At 36.5% G+C, this 16,589-nt stretch overlaps 1 protein-coding gene across 10 annotated transcripts in view; it reads right to left on the reverse strand.

Annotated features, from left to right (window-relative positions):
* LOC145678807 (histone-lysine N-methyltransferase 2C-like) overlaps nucleotides 1-16,589 on the reverse strand; it is a 262,032-nt gene that overhangs the window by 180,643 nt on the left and 64,800 nt on the right. For 7 of the 10 annotated variants that reach the window (XM_081749334.1, XM_081749333.1, XM_081749330.1 and 4 more), the window contains exons 21-24: nucleotides 15,082-15,210; nucleotides 14,520-14,648; nucleotides 7,666-7,804; nucleotides 593-757 (exon numbers count right to left, since the gene is read on the reverse strand). In XM_081749334.1, the coding sequence (XP_081605460.1) occupies nucleotides 593-757; nucleotides 7,666-7,804; nucleotides 14,520-14,648; nucleotides 15,082-15,210 (562 nt within the window). The remainder of the gene's footprint in view (nucleotides 1-592; nucleotides 758-7,665; nucleotides 7,805-14,519; nucleotides 14,649-15,081; nucleotides 15,211-16,589) is intronic. The other 3 variants (XM_081749335.1, XM_081749329.1, XM_081749328.1) reach the window with 2 other exon arrangements.

Here is a 16,589-nt window from a genome sequence, read left to right on the forward strand (position 1 = left end):
CGCGTTCGTTCTATATGTGTACGCAATTACATACATATGGCGTAGAAGTCAAATTTTAATGTCTATTGCACGTATATACAAAACCACCCACAAAGAAAATTATAAATTTATGCGGCTAAAATAAAGGCAAAATTAAAGTATTACTGGTGAGTTGTTCCTCGTGGCACATAGATGATAACGGTTAACAAACATGGTGCAGTCAAGGTGTTGAAATATCAGGTCACAGTACGCAGCAATATTTACTACGAAAGAGCCAAATTACTTTTACATTTGATTCTTACGATTGTGCACTGAACTGACAGACTGTTTTCATAAGAAGTCGAGCCCGGGATTATAAAAAGCAAATAGAAATCCTAACCAATAGCTACTCTGTTCCTTTTTTTTTTCTTTTCTTTTCTTCTTTCTTTATAGGATTGTCTACAGAAATAACTACAATCTCGCATTTACTTCCTACGTCAGGTTAGTACCTATAATTCTATTTAAGGGATTTAACATTTACTTGTACCCAGATATATTCCTAATAACAATTACCGACACCCACACATTACAACACAAGTACATGGTTAGAGTGAAAGGAAAGCTACCCACATACCATAGGAATCCTTACCAGTTTCCCCAACCATTGAATCAAGATTGAATGGTGGACTGCTTAGGATATCTGTTAATTCATCCTTCTGACTACCTCCTGTGACATCTTGCCCGCTCTCAGTCATAGATAGGGAATCGTTCAACTCGGAACCATCTGCAATCGTAGAATCTAAAATAATATTTTCTCATATAACTTCATTACTATTTCAAACATATGAATTACTGAAATATACTATACTGGTCTTACTTCACTTTATTGTACACAATGACATTTTTCTATTTACTTTAGTATATACTATGACTTACTTTCTTCGAGGTCGAAGCTATGTTCTCATTATAAACCTGTACAAGTATTGTACTTGCAAATGATTTTCCACTAGTTTGACTTAAAACTAAGAAGATAGATTTACATTATGAATACTATGATACTGTTTCCTTATATTGATATTTGACTAAATTTTACGATTAACAGTGATATCCGTAAGCAATGAAGTGTGTGAGATACAAAATTACCTGGAAATTGTATCTGGGAGCTATTTACACAGTAATTATTTCTGCAAATTGTTAGGCTCAAAGTTCCAAAGCAGCAGCTCCGTTTAGGTAAGATATATTATACGTTAAGTCATAAACAGAGCGTTTTAAAAGGTTACGTACTAACTTTCTGATGTGAGTCTTGTGCGGTACTGAAAATGTTGAGATAGGAATTTAGGATTGGCCAAGCCAAACTATGGAGATAGAGAGAGTGAATCGAAAGTCTGACCACCTAATTATAATACGGCGATAGGGATAGTTGTAGAATAGAAATCACATTTAACATTGTTCGCCAACGTCATGTCTTACATCTTTGAATCACTTAAAATTTGTCGTCAAGAAGGAGCAGTAATGTGATACATATTTTGGAAATAGAATTTACAGAGAAAATTATTGGTATAATTAACTCACTCACTCACTCTATGGTCTATGGAACCCGGAGGTTCAATGCCGCGTCCACAAAAGCTCTCCACTGACTTCTATCCTTAGCGAACTGGATCCAGTTTCTATTTTGTATTCCTATTTCTATATCCATCTTAATATTGTCCTCCTCCCATCTGCGCCTAGGTCTTTCTAATCTGTCGTTTTCCGATTGGTCTTCCAGTCAAGACTTCGAAAGCGTTTCTACTTTTTTCCATCCTAGCTACATGACCTGCCCACCTAAGCCTCCTTGACTTGATGACCTTAACAATGTTGGGTAAACCGAATAAATTATGTAGTTCCTCGTTATGAAGTTTCCGCCATTCCCCATTCCCGTTCCTCTTGGGTCCGAATATTCGTCTCAAGATCTTGTTCTCAAATACTTCCAGTCTATGTTCTTCCTTCAGAGTAAGCGACCATGTTTCGCAACCATACAGAACAACAGGCATGATTATCGTGTTATATATTTTAAGCTTCAAATTCCTTGACAGAACTCGCGACAAAAAGATATTTTGAACTGAATAATAACACGAATTCTCTGCTTTTAGTTGACATTTAATTTCTTCGTATTATTGATGTAACTAGACTTGCAAAATATATTACAGGCTAATGAGGTTTATACGAAAGGGCAACACTCATTCCATCAATGGTTTTCTCAGCAAACCTTTGACAGTTGTATTATCATATACAGGGTGTCCCATAAGTTCGTTTACATAGGCCATCTCGGTAACTATTGAAGATACGAAAAACTGATAAGAGAGCAATGTTATTGGAAAGTATGTGTTTTCAATCTAAAATGTTGGAATTTTCCGGATTGGACCAACCATTTGGGCTCTACACTGGTATAGCGTCCAATGGTAAAGAAAAATGCAATGTTGCCATATTTTTATTGGACATCAATGAAGGAAAGTGTGTAATTTGAAGTATTCTGGACCAAGGAGAATCGAAGGGACGACCACAATGAAGGATATGAAGAAGGACCACACGCGACGTCAATCAAAGGCAGTGGCGTCACCATCAGAAGGGAGGGGGCAGGTACGAAATATAAATTGAATTGAATTGAATTTATTCACGCCAAACTGGTATTAATGGCTACGTGATGTCGACGAGACAAGAGCAATTGTATAAAATCAGAAAGGCCTAAATTCAATTCACTTTCTTTTTCGTACCTGCTCCTGTTCTGGTGACGCCACTGCCTTGGATTGACGTCGCGTGTGATTCCTTCTTCACATCCTTCATTGTGGTCGTCCCTTCGATTCTCCTTGGTCCAGAATACTTCAAATTACACACTCTTTCCTTCATTGATGTCCAACAGAGATATGGCAATATTGCATTTTTCTTTACCATTGGACGTTTACCAGTGTAGAACCCAAATGGTTGGACCACTCCGGAAAATTCCAACATTTTAGATTGAAAACACATACTTTCCAATAACATTGCTCTCTTATCATTTTTTCGTATCTTCAATAGTTATCGAGATGGCCTATATAAACGGACTTATGGGACACCCTGTATATTAATGAAAGGAGGAAACAACCGGATTTTTTACACACCAAATTCTCTTGAAAGCGAACTGGGTAGCGTAGTGGTTAACGAATCGACACGCCACGGCTAAAATCCCGGGTTAGAGTCCCGGTCCATTCTCTCTCTCTTTGTGTATCAAAAACAGACGAATTTCAATTAATATACATTACAAGTATTTTTATCTCACGAGTTTATACTTTTCTTTTGGCAAAATAATATGATTTACCAATAGGCTGGGTCAAAAAAGAACTGATTTTTTTTTTTTCGAACTGCTATAGTGCGGAAAAATTGGCTCCTATGAGAATAAAAACGACGTAAAAAATTTGAAAGTGGTTGACACATTCTGGTCACGCATCATACTTCAAGTTTATAGAAAATTCCGAAAATTTACTTTTTTTTTTTTTTTTTTTTTTTACTCCTTAAAATTCTATGATCAAGACGCTACAGTTTGTGATGTTTACTTTATGGATCGATAATGTTAAATAAATTAAAATATCAATATTTCAACGTTTAACGGTTGCGCAGTGTATTCGAAAAACTAAAATCTTCAAGACTTCTGCCACTTTCATTGTGCAGATAATCACCTTATAGCTTTTTTTTTTTTTTTTTTTTTTTTTTTTTTTTTTTTTTTTTTTTTTCAAAAGTACTGCCTATATATGTATTATAACTACAGTCGTCGAGTAACGATTAGTTAAATAGTATGTTGTTTGGAGTAGATCCACTGTGCGTGGAAATGTAATATGGGGTAACGTTTACTCCTCTATCAGTTCGCAATGCCTCTGCTCCCTCATTTTCTGTCGTAAGAGCTCCTTCGTGGCTAAGCGGCTAGCGTACGTGCCTTTGGCGTGGGAGAACCAGTTTCAATTCCAGATGGGAGCTCATGTGGTTCGGATTTCACGTTAATCAGTAGGTCAAAGTCTCATATAGCATCGCTGCTGAACAGGACGTTGAACTCAAATCAACTCTACACATTTCCTGTCGTGACGCATCAGTTAATCACTTTCTTTGTGCTCTACTGTTAACTGTGCGTGTGTGCGTGCATGTATGTGCGATTACTACTGCTGAATTCGTTTATGTATCTATTTGATACATTTCGTGCTGTTTTGCACTTTTGGTCAACACAGCTTGTAGCGATGGATGTACCGAGGAAAAATACTAGAAAAGCGTTTCAGTGCTTCATATTTGCTTACCCGAGTGAACTGTCTGACCATGACTTTGTGGAACCTCGTGAAAAGTGTAATACTTTGTCGAAAAAGAGAACTCCAAACATTTTCGGACGATCAGAAAAGAAATTTATTATTCTCTGATTCAAAAACCAGGATCGATTTACATTGGTCATGTTTTTTCTTCCTTGAGTTTGTAAACCGATATAACTAGAAGCATTATATCTCATTTGCGTGAACTTCAAATATCGCTTGAAAAGCCACAAGTGATAGTGTGTGACGGAACTGTTACTAACACCGGCTGGAAAAATGGTGTCATCCGTCAGCTATGAAGGTAACCAATAAAGTTCTGTCGCTTTTCCACCCACCGCCTTTCAACATCGATATGTCACCTAAGACGTACCTGGAAGATCAAAAATAGTCCCCATCAGCATCGATGACTTTCTGCCGTTCTGGAAGGCCATGGATTCCATCGCGGTAGAAGAACTTGGTGGGCCGGGAAGCGAAGAAGGATTTTGCATCTCTACTACGGATTTGAACTGGCGTCCTCTATGGTGACTGTCCAAGGAATGGAAAAGATGATAATCGGACGGTACAATGTCCGGGGAGCATGGTGGATGCAAGTGTTTCCCATCCAAGGCATAGAATGGTGTCCTGGGTCATCTTAGCCACGTGGGGCTTAGCGCTGTCCTGTAACAGGAGGATCCCTTTGCGATTCAGAAGTGCTGGCTACAGCGGGTTTTTTTTTACACGGTTTAACTGCTGACAGTACACAGTTGCATTCATGCTCTAACCAGCTGGTAGCAGTTCCCGATGCACGATGTCGCAACCAGTCCACCAAACACGCAGAAGGGCCTTCTGGTGCAGTGCTGGTTTTGGCTGTTTTGGAACCGGTTCATAGGATGCTAACCAATGATGACGGCGCCGCCCGTGGAGCTTCGTACAGAATCCAGTTTTCATCACATGTCAACATCCTGTCCAAAAATGGCTTCTTATTCAGACGAGACACCAAAGAAATACAGGTATCTACTCGCGTTACCCTCTGGCCCAGAATCAAATCATGTGGGACCCATCGACCCAACTTGCAGTGCTTCCCAAGTCGATGGAGGTGCGGTCAAATGGTTTCTTCACTCACACTGGATTGTAGTCCAAGTCCCTCACATGTCTGGCTACTGTTCGCCTCAATTGCTGCCTGAAGATCTTCATTTTATACATGTGTTGGTCTTCCGGCACGTGGTGTGTCTTCGAGTGTTTCGTTACCGTCCTTAAACTTGTTAAACCACCGCTGCAATGTCCGCGTAGTAACGACACCCTCACCAAAGGACTGGCATATCTTCCGCCCCGCTGCAGCGGCATTTGACCCCAGTTTGAATGCCCTTATGACATTCTTTGGAGGTCCCATGTTCACTCTGTCCTTACGAAGTTCACGGTGTAACTGAACTGCCACAACCATGTAATATGTTGGATATACCCACACCAACAACTGACCTTCGCCTTATCTCCATTTGCATTCAACTCACGGTGTAAGGGCCAATGGAACACACACCCCCACAAAAAGCGACAGAACTTTCTTGGTTGCCTTTATAGAATTGCACGTGGGAAGACCATTACAGTGGAGCGTGTCTGAAGTGCATTTCAACAACTCTCTCTCCCTCATATTTTACAACATATAGATAGTGTTACCACAGGGACAAGATTTTTTCTGGTCCCATTGGACAAAGTTTACTGAGTGCGTGTAGTCAAATATGAATCCATACATTCTTGGACTTTAGAAATAGACAGAAATATGCTGAGCAAAGACCAGCAGTATTTATTAGACATATCCAAAGCAATGAAGTCGGGATACTGCTCAGATTATTTGTCAATTCGAGATCCTGGTCCTCTGTCACACTCTACATGGCTGTAGTCAATAGTGCTTACGTTGTCCATAAATTTGACCAATCTTTTTGAAAACTTGGAACAAATAGTAATCTTCATCTTAATTTTTTTTTTATTTTTTTATTTATTTATTTTTTATTTATTTTTTTTTTTTTTTTTTTGGTTCAACATCAAGAGTAAATTTTTTTACCGACTGCCCGAAACATGTTTTTCTAGCAATTCAAACATCGCACTATTTACGTGACGACCTTCTTCAAGTTGAGAATCCAGTAACTGAATGCAATGTCGTCTTTGCACATTCTGGAAATTTACTGTTGGCTACGATTGATGATGGCAAAGAACACATTCGAGAGCTTGGATACAGGAGAATTTTGAAAACAAGACCTACGCTCTAAAGAAAAATGATTGTACGTTTCGTGCCATCTATTACACTGAAATTATTCACTAGAATACTTGCTATTGTATCCTCTCCCGATGTTACGGAAGTATAATACATGATATTAAATAAATTATCAATTCCGATACAAAGCCCATGAGACAACAAAGTTTCCCTGCCACGCTCAAGCAGTCGAGAGAAACGTCAAACTTGTTACCGAGGCCTCAACTGAAGTATGTGGATACAAAGCTAGAGATAGTTACATTAGATCTACGCTGTTGGATAGGGTGTGCGTGGAACTCCACGAGCAGTCACCTTCTCGTGGTGAGTTTTGGCTAGTTTCGTTGCGACACAAGAGCGAGGAGCTCCACAACAAAACTTGCCAAAATATTGAAAATTCCCGTTTTTCCAACCACTGGACCGGTAAACATTGAAATATTAATGGTGTTTTAATTTAACATTATAACATTATTGAACCATATACAAGGTGTCTACTAAACTTCCAAAATGATATTTCGTGACTTTTATTAAACCATAAAATTTTGTAACATTCTCAAGAGTGAATTTGGGTACGAATTAGGTCGAATTTTCATGCACGCGAGAGAAGCGTGTTTTGCTAGCGATTTGGTAGCGTCTAAAGCCGACCATAGACATTTTGGTGGTGAATTTTGAAGTTTTATACAAAATTTTCCAGCCGGTACTTATATTTCTACAAATTAAAAAAATAGCAACCCAAAAGCTAAATTTCGTGACTTTTTCTCGACTTTCATGACCCTTTCTGATTTCGTGACTTTTTCATGACTTTCGTGACGATATACACCCTGATATATTAAACATCATAAATTATAACATGTCGAACATTAAAATAATAATAATAATAATAATAATAATAATAATAATAATAATAATAATAAATTTTCGTCACCGGTAGATGTCAATTGCTTTTGATTTTTTCACGTCGTTTCTCTTCTTATTATAGGACGCAACTTCCACACTATAACAGATCGGGAAACGAATCTTTTTATCCACACTACTCACCAAATCCTAGTATAGTACTTTCCTTCCTTCTATGATCCGAAAGTGGCAATAAGATCACTGAAAATTCTGCAAATTTGATTCACAGATACAAGAAAATAAGACATTTACTCTTTATACACAAATATAAAATTATCACTAAATAAATACCTCCTATATCTTCCAGGTTGTCCCCACTTTTTGTTATATCCTCTTCATTGATAAGATTATTAACAAAATCATTGTCCAAGAATTCTTCTAACGGAAGAATATCTTTCAATTCTTCTGCGTCATTTTCATCATCTTCGTCCTGGAAAAGAAACAACATAACAATCACATACTCTATTTGTAAACGAAGTGACGTTTTTCATTAGTAAGTAACTGATTCATAAAGATAACCTTCCTTAGCGGAGATTAACATAAAGACATTCTTCCTTAGCAAAGATCTGCGATGTACTGATTGTTATTCTACGTATTGCTAAACTATTAAGAAAATTACAGTAACGAACCTTGGTAGTGTTTTTGAGTTTTATCAAATTGCGATAAATACAACTGACTAATAAAACAACTGATTACGTATTGCTAGATCAGAGATTGAATGGTAAGCATTTACTATCTGTCATGAACATTTCTCCTTCCTTTCAGTTCGGTTACTACTCTTTTCTAACTCGACGTTTATTACTGTGGAGACAACGATGTTTATCATTTGTTAGCAGTCATGCTTTCTGTGTGTAGTGTCAGCTTTAGTCTCTTGTTGGGAATATCTAGTTCGAATCCTAGACTGAAATATTAAACTATACACTAATATCTCGAAACTAAACCAGAAGTACTTTATAAACTCCCAATCAATTAATTGTGTTTACAACAAGCAATGTAATTCCAAATAAGATTTACAATCAACACACGGCATAATGCGTGTATCGTACAACGAAAATTATTTAAAAATTACTAATCCTTCATGCAAAAACTTTTTCTTACTTTAAGCATTCGATTAAATGTATTCCCGCGTATTGTTTCGCAGTACAAACATCATTCCTTCTACCAACCCATAATTATTACCCAGATATCACTCCTGTGCACCTTAAGACGAGCTAAACAAAATACTTACTGACATGTACTGTTAAGTTCACACGAAAAACAAGACCAGAATTTTAGTTTTCCACTGCATACGTAACAATTGTTTATACCCTTACTTCTGCGTGGGAAAAGATGATACTAACAACAGTTTTAATGGAAAAAAAAATCCCAACATACAACGACCACACACGAACTAAAAACAAGTATTTCAATGAATAAATAAGCAAATGTTACACTTTACTACTCGTCGTTAGTATTCTTTTATAGAACAAACTGTTCTAAGAGTTAACAAAAAACAGTTACGGATAAACAGCAGGATGTTAGCTGTTAAAACGTAACTGTACGTTCTTTTCAATGAAATAGTTTCTTTCAAATGAAAAACAAACCACCATTCGTCGAGTATGTCAGTTTATGTGCTTGTTTTTCGAGCGAACTTTAACGGTACATATCAGTACGAATTTTTGTTTTTACAAGACTTGTGATAGTAAGATTTCACAAATAGTTTATTGAGTATGAAAGTAATTCTCAACATCCTGTATTTCATGAAGCAGTGAGTCTTCTTCATTTGAGTGAGTTGGTGTCAAAACAATACGCAGGAATACATCATCATCTGCTTGAAATACGAAAGTTTTTTTTTTTTTTCCTCATATTTAAAATATACATCTCATTGAATTGTTAAGTAATCATCTACAACTTTTCCTTCCTTTCAGAAGACATTCTTTGTACTTCCACCAAGGTGAACATGTTGGATCAATTTGTCACACCACAGTTGGAACAAGATGCTCCCATAAATATAATGTTTCCCAACAAGATGGTTTTCCACCATATTCTGTGCTCCCCGTACATGAATTCCTCAATGAAATGTTCAACGCAACGCCTGGTGTTGTGGCCATGGTGCACCAATCCTTTGACCCCCAAATTCACCAGAATTTGATCTTCCACACACTTGTGAGCCCCCCTTCCCAAAGTTCAAGTTACTAGACCTGACACTCTGACACACATTAGTGAGGGGTATGTAAAGTAACAAGTGTATAGCTCCAAACCAATGGATCTGCAACAAAAAAAATCACAGAGACGTTTGCACAAACCACACCAGAAATCCTCGAGGCCACGAAGTGTAACTTTCTGGATAGGCATGAAGTTTCCGAAGTTGACATACTGGACATGTGGAAGACTAGATTGTCACACCTCTTGTGATTTTTGTATGTAAATATACCAAGTTACGTTCTGTACATTTTATTTTGTCCGAAACGCATCATCCTGTATATTACATCAAATAGGTAAAATACACAAATTATTTTGGTTAGTATAATTAATAATTCCATCGTACATTGCAGCTTCAGTTTTCATGTGTTTCTCACATACGTAATTGTGTGCAATGCCGGATTTACATATAAGCTAATAGCTTAGGGCCTCACTCTCTTGGGGGCCCTCAAAAAAAATTAAAGCAAAAAAATCTGGCGGTAATGTAATTTCAAAATAATAATAAAAAAAGCAAATACGATAAAACGCACATACAACAACAACGATGTTTTGTAGTATGTACTTGTATGTTATGAATTGGGAGCCTGTTTTTCAGCTTGGCTTGTAATTGCAGCCTGTTTCTCAACCCCACTTGTGATGGAATGGAGTCCCGTAACCCAGCCCCGCTTATAATGGGGCCCACATTAAACTAGTCCCGCTTGTAATAGGGGCCACATCTTCAATAGTTTAGGGCCCCATCAAACTTAAATCCGGCAATGATTGTGTGCTCTTTTGAACGCAAGAAACAGTTCGTGTGTGCGCTTTGGTAAGCAAAAAATGGATCAAGTATGTTTCCCAGAAACCACTAGTTCGTGCTTCGACAGGTACACACTGTCCTACACAATTTTTAAAGAGCTTGGTTTGCTATATAATATGCATTTACTCTGTCCGTGTATCCGTGAGAGAGAAAATCTCCAGAGCTACTTGATGGATCATCATCGATTTTGGTCAAAATGTAGTGGGTCAAAAGTTAGGAACCAAAAACATTGATAGAGGTAATAGAAATCGGTCACGTCCTGTTTTAGATAGAGGTAATAGAAATCGGTCACGTCCTGTTTTAGATAGAGGTAATAGAAATCGGTCACGTCCTGTTTTAGATAGAGGTAATAGAAATCGGTCACGTCCTGTTTTAGATAGAGGTAATAGAAATCGGTCACGTCCTGTTTTAGATAAAGGTAATAGAAATCGGTCACGTCCTGTTTTAGATAGAGGTAATAGAAATCGGTCACGTCCTGTTTTAGATAGAGGTAATAGAAATCGGTCACGTCCTGTTTTAGATAGAGCTAATAGAAATCGGTCACGTCCTGTTTTAGATAGAGGTAATAGAAATCGGTCACGTCCTGTTTTAGATAGAGCTAATAGAAATCGGTCACGTCCTGTTTTAGATAGAGGTAATAGAAATCGGTCACGTCCTGTTTTAGATAGAGGTAATAGAAATCGGTCACGTCCTGTTTTAGATAGAGGTAATAGAAATCGGTCACGTCCTGTTTTAGATAGAGGTAATAGAAATCGGTCACGTCCTGTTTTAGATAGAGGTAGTAGAAATCGCTCACGTCCTGTTTTAGATAAAGTAATAGAAATTGGTCACGTCCTGTTTTAGATAGAGGTAATAGAAATCGGTCACGTCCTGTTTTAGATAGAGGTAATAGAAATTGGTCACGTCCTGTTTTAGATAGAGGTAATAGAAATCGGTCACGTCCTGTTTTAATGTTGATCACGAGCAAAAAGGTGATAAGATACCGTGGTTTCCTTTAAGCGACTTAAGAATAATTTCAACATCTTTACGAAAACCTAAAGTGGTTGAAATCCACAACTTCCGGTTTCAATATTGGTCTACACAGAGCACAACAGGAAAGAGATGGCAGCGAGAAGCTGCATTTTTGGAATCTATTTACCAGGGTGGAAAAAAAATCATGATTTTTTTCAAAAAAATCTTTTTTGTTGATTTTTTTGATTTAAATCGATTTTTTTTGATTTAAATCAAATCTTTTTCTTCGTATAATACAAGTCGCGAACTGAAGAAAAAACATTAGGAATTAGTATTAAATGTTAATTATGTCATTTACGTGAAAGTATTGGGTTTAAATTTTGAATTAATTCCCAATCATTAACCTATTTCAATCCCAAACAATGTTTCTTAAGCATTAAGGAAAAAGTACAGCAATGTATATCAGCATGACACTTTTCTTTTCACGAAAGTTACTGATATTTGGCAGGGGCATATTTTTAAACAATTGGAACTAGCTAGCGGCACGAAATCCATATAAAGTACATAAATTTCGCCTAAAATTAACTAACTCACTTTATGACCTATGGAACCCGGAGGTTCAGTGCCATGTTCACAAAAGCTCTCCACTGACTTCTATCCTTAGTCAACTGGATCCAGTTTTTACTTTGTATTCCTATTTCTGCGAGATGCAATATTATATCTCCTTACATCTGTCCTTCCATCTGCGCCTAGGCTTCCTAACAGTCGTTTTCGGATTGGACTTCCAGTTAAAACTTTGAAAGCGTTCCTACTTTCTTCCATTCTCGCTACATGTCCTGCTCACCTGGGCCTCCAAGATTTAATGACCGTAACAATGTTTGGTAAATGGTATAAATTATGCAGTTCCTCATCATGAAGTTTTCGCCATTCCTCATTTCCGTTCCTTTTGGTTCCGAATATTCGTTTCAGGATTTTATTCTCAATTACTTTGTCAGCGTTCTACCCTCAGCGTAAGCGACCATGTTTCACAACCATACAACATAATTATCGTTTTATATATTTTAAAGCTTCAAATTCCTCGACACAATTCGCGACGATAAGAGATTTTGAACTGAATCATAACACGAATTCCGTGTAGGAATTTTCTGCAGGAATTCCAAAATAAAAAAAATCAAGATGATCAGTTCCAGAAGAAGAAACACTTATGATTGTTAAAAATATGCTTTATGTGACGTGAAAAACAGTTCAAATGCGAGTTGTCCGTGCATTTAAGACATCTATACATAGCAGGCACGTTTTTATACTTTCCTGTTGGCTATTTTATTTCCTCTGACAATTTTTCCTGCACAGGCACGGCAAATTTTTTGTGATCACATTGCAGATCGCGGCATGTTCTGCAATGGGGTCAAGTATCCACTTTATCAAAAGTATTATTCGATATTTTAACGCATCCAAAATTTGTCGTATTACGATCCCGAGGAACTTCTTTGTGTTTAGTACATAAATTTCGCCCAAAATTTTAAAATCTATTTTTTTTTCTTGTTTTGGAGAGGGGATCGGACCCCTCTAAATACGCCCCTATTATCTGAAAACAAACAAATAGACGTGTACACAAAAGAGTTTTCATCTTAAATGTTCATGGTGATTTCCCCGTTGGAATAGAAATTTTAAAACCTTGTGTTACAAAGAGAAGAAAGCAGGGTTCACCCGTAACCCGTTCAAACGGGATTTTCCCTGATCGTTCCCTACATGATACTAGTTTTTATACTGTGCTTACATACATTTGAGTCTCATTGTATTGTGATTATTATCTTCCATAATCGAAATAACAGAAGAGAAACGGGATTTTAGTTACTTTCACTTTAAATTAATTCATTTCGGAATTTGATTTAAATCAACGATTTTTATTGAAAAAATCAAGTGATTTAAATCTTGATTAAAATCGTGATTTAAATCAGACTGATTTAAATCAATCCACCCTGCTATTTACTGTCCTACGAATAGATAATATTCCCTCTCTTAACGCTCTCTTCAAAAGGGAGTTGGCAGCAATCAATTGCTTCCGATTTTAACACTGACTGTCATAGAATAAAAACAGTAACAGATGGTAAGAAGCTATTTTCTGTAACCAAATAAGCGTAGCAAGAATATATTCCACCTCAACTCTATAATCTCTTCTAAAAACTGGTAGTGGTAGAAATCTATAAAAGTTTCCGTTAACCATTTCCGGTTTCAATTTTTTTAAGAAAATATGCCAATCGGAAAATATAATAAAAATCTAATACCATGGTAATAATAAATTTTTTGAGGGTAATGGAGGGCGAGAGAAAATTCATTGTTCACAGAAGACGAGGCCGTGTGCATCTTAAATTTCTATTGTCACTACTTCTCTCCTTGGACACTCGGTCAAAAAAAGTTTAAGAGCTTCTTCAGGCCAGCTACCCTGAGTAAGGTTTTTCCTCATTCACACCAGACAAATGCCGGGATGGTTCCTAACATATACGTCTCATGCCACTTCCTTCCTTCCTTCCTTCCCTTTCGTTGGATAATGTTTATCGCCGAGGGACATCACCCCCTCATACGTAATGGGCTAACATAGCCATACATGCTGAAAGCCCAGATATCTAATTCCTAATCCTAATCCCTTCTAATCTCCTTTCAAATCTTTAAGTTTTACGTCCCACGGTTATGCCGGTTAGGCTAAAGGAGACGGTGATGATGAGAGATGAGTGAAATGGTGGAATGAAGAAAGTGGGAGGAAACGGGAGAACCCCGAGAAAACCCACGAGCACGGTGTTTGTCCACCACAAAGTTCACTTGGCGGGGGCTGGGATCGAACCCGGGACCCTCAAGCACCAGAGGTGAACGCTCTACCACTGAGCCACCGCGCCCCCCTTAATCTCCTTTCAAGTACATCACAGTTTTTTTATGGGAAGTGATGGGACATGGAGAAAAGCGGAGAATTGTTGGCAGGCAGACAGCGGCGAGGAAGGTACTGTTAAGATCTTAAATAATTCAAACATTCAAGCTTTAGAGCTTAAATAATAGAAGCTCCCAATAATCTTAAATACAATATTTAAATTTCTTTACTGAGAAAAGTATTTATTCATATTCCTACTTTATTCTATCAAGAAACAGGAGAGCACGTATGGAGCGTAAGTTTTTCATCTTAAAAATGAAAGAATTTGAAAAAGATATATTGTTTCTTAACACTAACCTTAATACTGGTCTTTTCAGGCGATTTTGCTGGTGTACTTTCACTCTCGCTGTTCTTTCTTTTAATCTCTTCTTTATCTGCTTCCTTCTCTCGTTTTGCCTTGATCTCTTCCATTGCCTTTAACTCATCCTACAAATTAATAAATAATTGTGTTGAATCATACACCGTAAGTCTGTACCCTATGCTTAAAAGAAAGAAAGAAAGAAAGAAAAGGAAAAAAAAAAAAAAACATCCTGTCCATCCATCTACGATTTAAAAGCCTTGATACTCTGCCTTGTAGTATATATATCTAAAATAGAAACAATTCACATTCATTTTTTTTTTTTTTTTTTTTTTTTTTTTTTTTTTTTTTTTTTTTTAGGAATAACCCGAAAATGTAATTCCTCAGCGATAGGGTTAAAACTGTACGTCACATCTGAGGAACTTTTAGAAGTATGATTATAGAAGTACAATTTTAAAATAAATAAATAAATACATAAATAATAATAATGAATGTTCCCATTCTATTCGGCAGATATTCATACAAATTTAAGCTGTAATATTAAAATGAACTGTTTCTAACCTGGGAAAGCTGAATTGTTTTATCTTCACTGACAGGCTCTGGTGAAAAGCTCTCGTCTTCTGATTCACTGCAACTTCTTAAATCCTTCTCTTTGGTGACATCTAGCAGGTCACGCCCGAAAAACGCCTCCTAAAATTCAAAGGGAAATTTTAAATGAAATTTATTTTCAATGAACCAACTAAGTAATTATTTTAAATACGAATATCTCTTAAAATCAAACCAGCGTAGAACATATGTATCCTACATTCATTAAAGAGTTCCCTTTCTTAAAAGAAATAGTACTTCATAACTAGTTGAATTTTTTTTCTATTACACCCACAAAATGTGGTAATTTGAGTGTAGTATGATTTAAATACTATACGCAAGTTTCTGGGCAAATTAAAATACAGTACCTTACTAACTGATTGTACACCTCTCCAAAATATAACTGTGCGCGTGAATTTTTCTAACTCTCTTAAAATTGTGAGTTCGACAACAATGCACTCGAAATAATAGGAGGGAAAGTCTTAAGGAAAAAAAAGAGCAGTCTTCTTAAGAGTCTGCCTTACTAAAAATAATGCAAAATTTCACATTTTCCTTTTGCTTATTTATTCATAAGTGAAAGGAGATAATAAAATGCAACTTACCACAATCGTAGATAATGTTATTCTACAACAGAAAATATGAACCTGAAGAATTTTCAGTGCTGCCATCCATATAAATTACAGTGTTGCCAGAATGATAATTCCCCTACAATCTAAGTTAAGGCAGCGATTAGGGGAACGAACTCCACTTCATTTGATTATGTATAATGTTGTTTTGATTTACTGTGAACTACTTTTTAAATAAGAGTTTTATTTAGTTTGTAATAAACAGTTTTAACATACAGTTATTAAAATTAAATAACGTTATTTAAAAAGTAGTTCCCAGCAAACCAAAACAACATGATATATAATCAAATGCAGTTGAGTTCGTTCCTCTAGTCGCTGTTTTAACTTAATTTTAGGGGAATTATTATTCTAGTAACACTGTAATTTCTATGGATGGCAACACTGAAAATTCTTCAGGGCCATATTTGCTGTTGTAGAATAACATTATCTATGATTGTGTAAGTTGCATTTTATTATTTCCTCTCACTTATGAATAAGCAAGCAAAAGACAAATGGTAAATTTTGTATTATTTTTAGTAAGGCAGGCTTTTAATACATCTTGTTGCTTGCTGTTTGAAATATTCAGGTTCTATTCCATTAGTTAATGCAATGTTAGTTTCAGAGTAAAATAGTGCCTTGACAAATGCAGATTTTTTTTTTTTAACTTAAACATACAAGTTGTTTAGCTCAAAGAAAATCATAAAAGAACAAGGACGATATTAACGGGTTCTCTCGCTATCAATACAATTGAAAAGCAGTTATACAGTTTGTTTCGATAGCCGTGCGTGCTTAGTTCTTTCTTTCTGTTGAAATTCAAAACTTTTGAACCTGATTCGAATCCCACTGAGTGCTTTTACTTTCTCAATTTCCGCTGTACTT

This window comes from Thermobia domestica, chromosome 2 (genome assembly GCF_964235325.1).
Source record: "Thermobia domestica chromosome 2, izTheDome1.hap1.1, whole genome shotgun sequence".
Lineage (NCBI taxonomy): Eukaryota > Metazoa > Arthropoda > Insecta > Zygentoma > Lepismatidae > Thermobia > Thermobia domestica.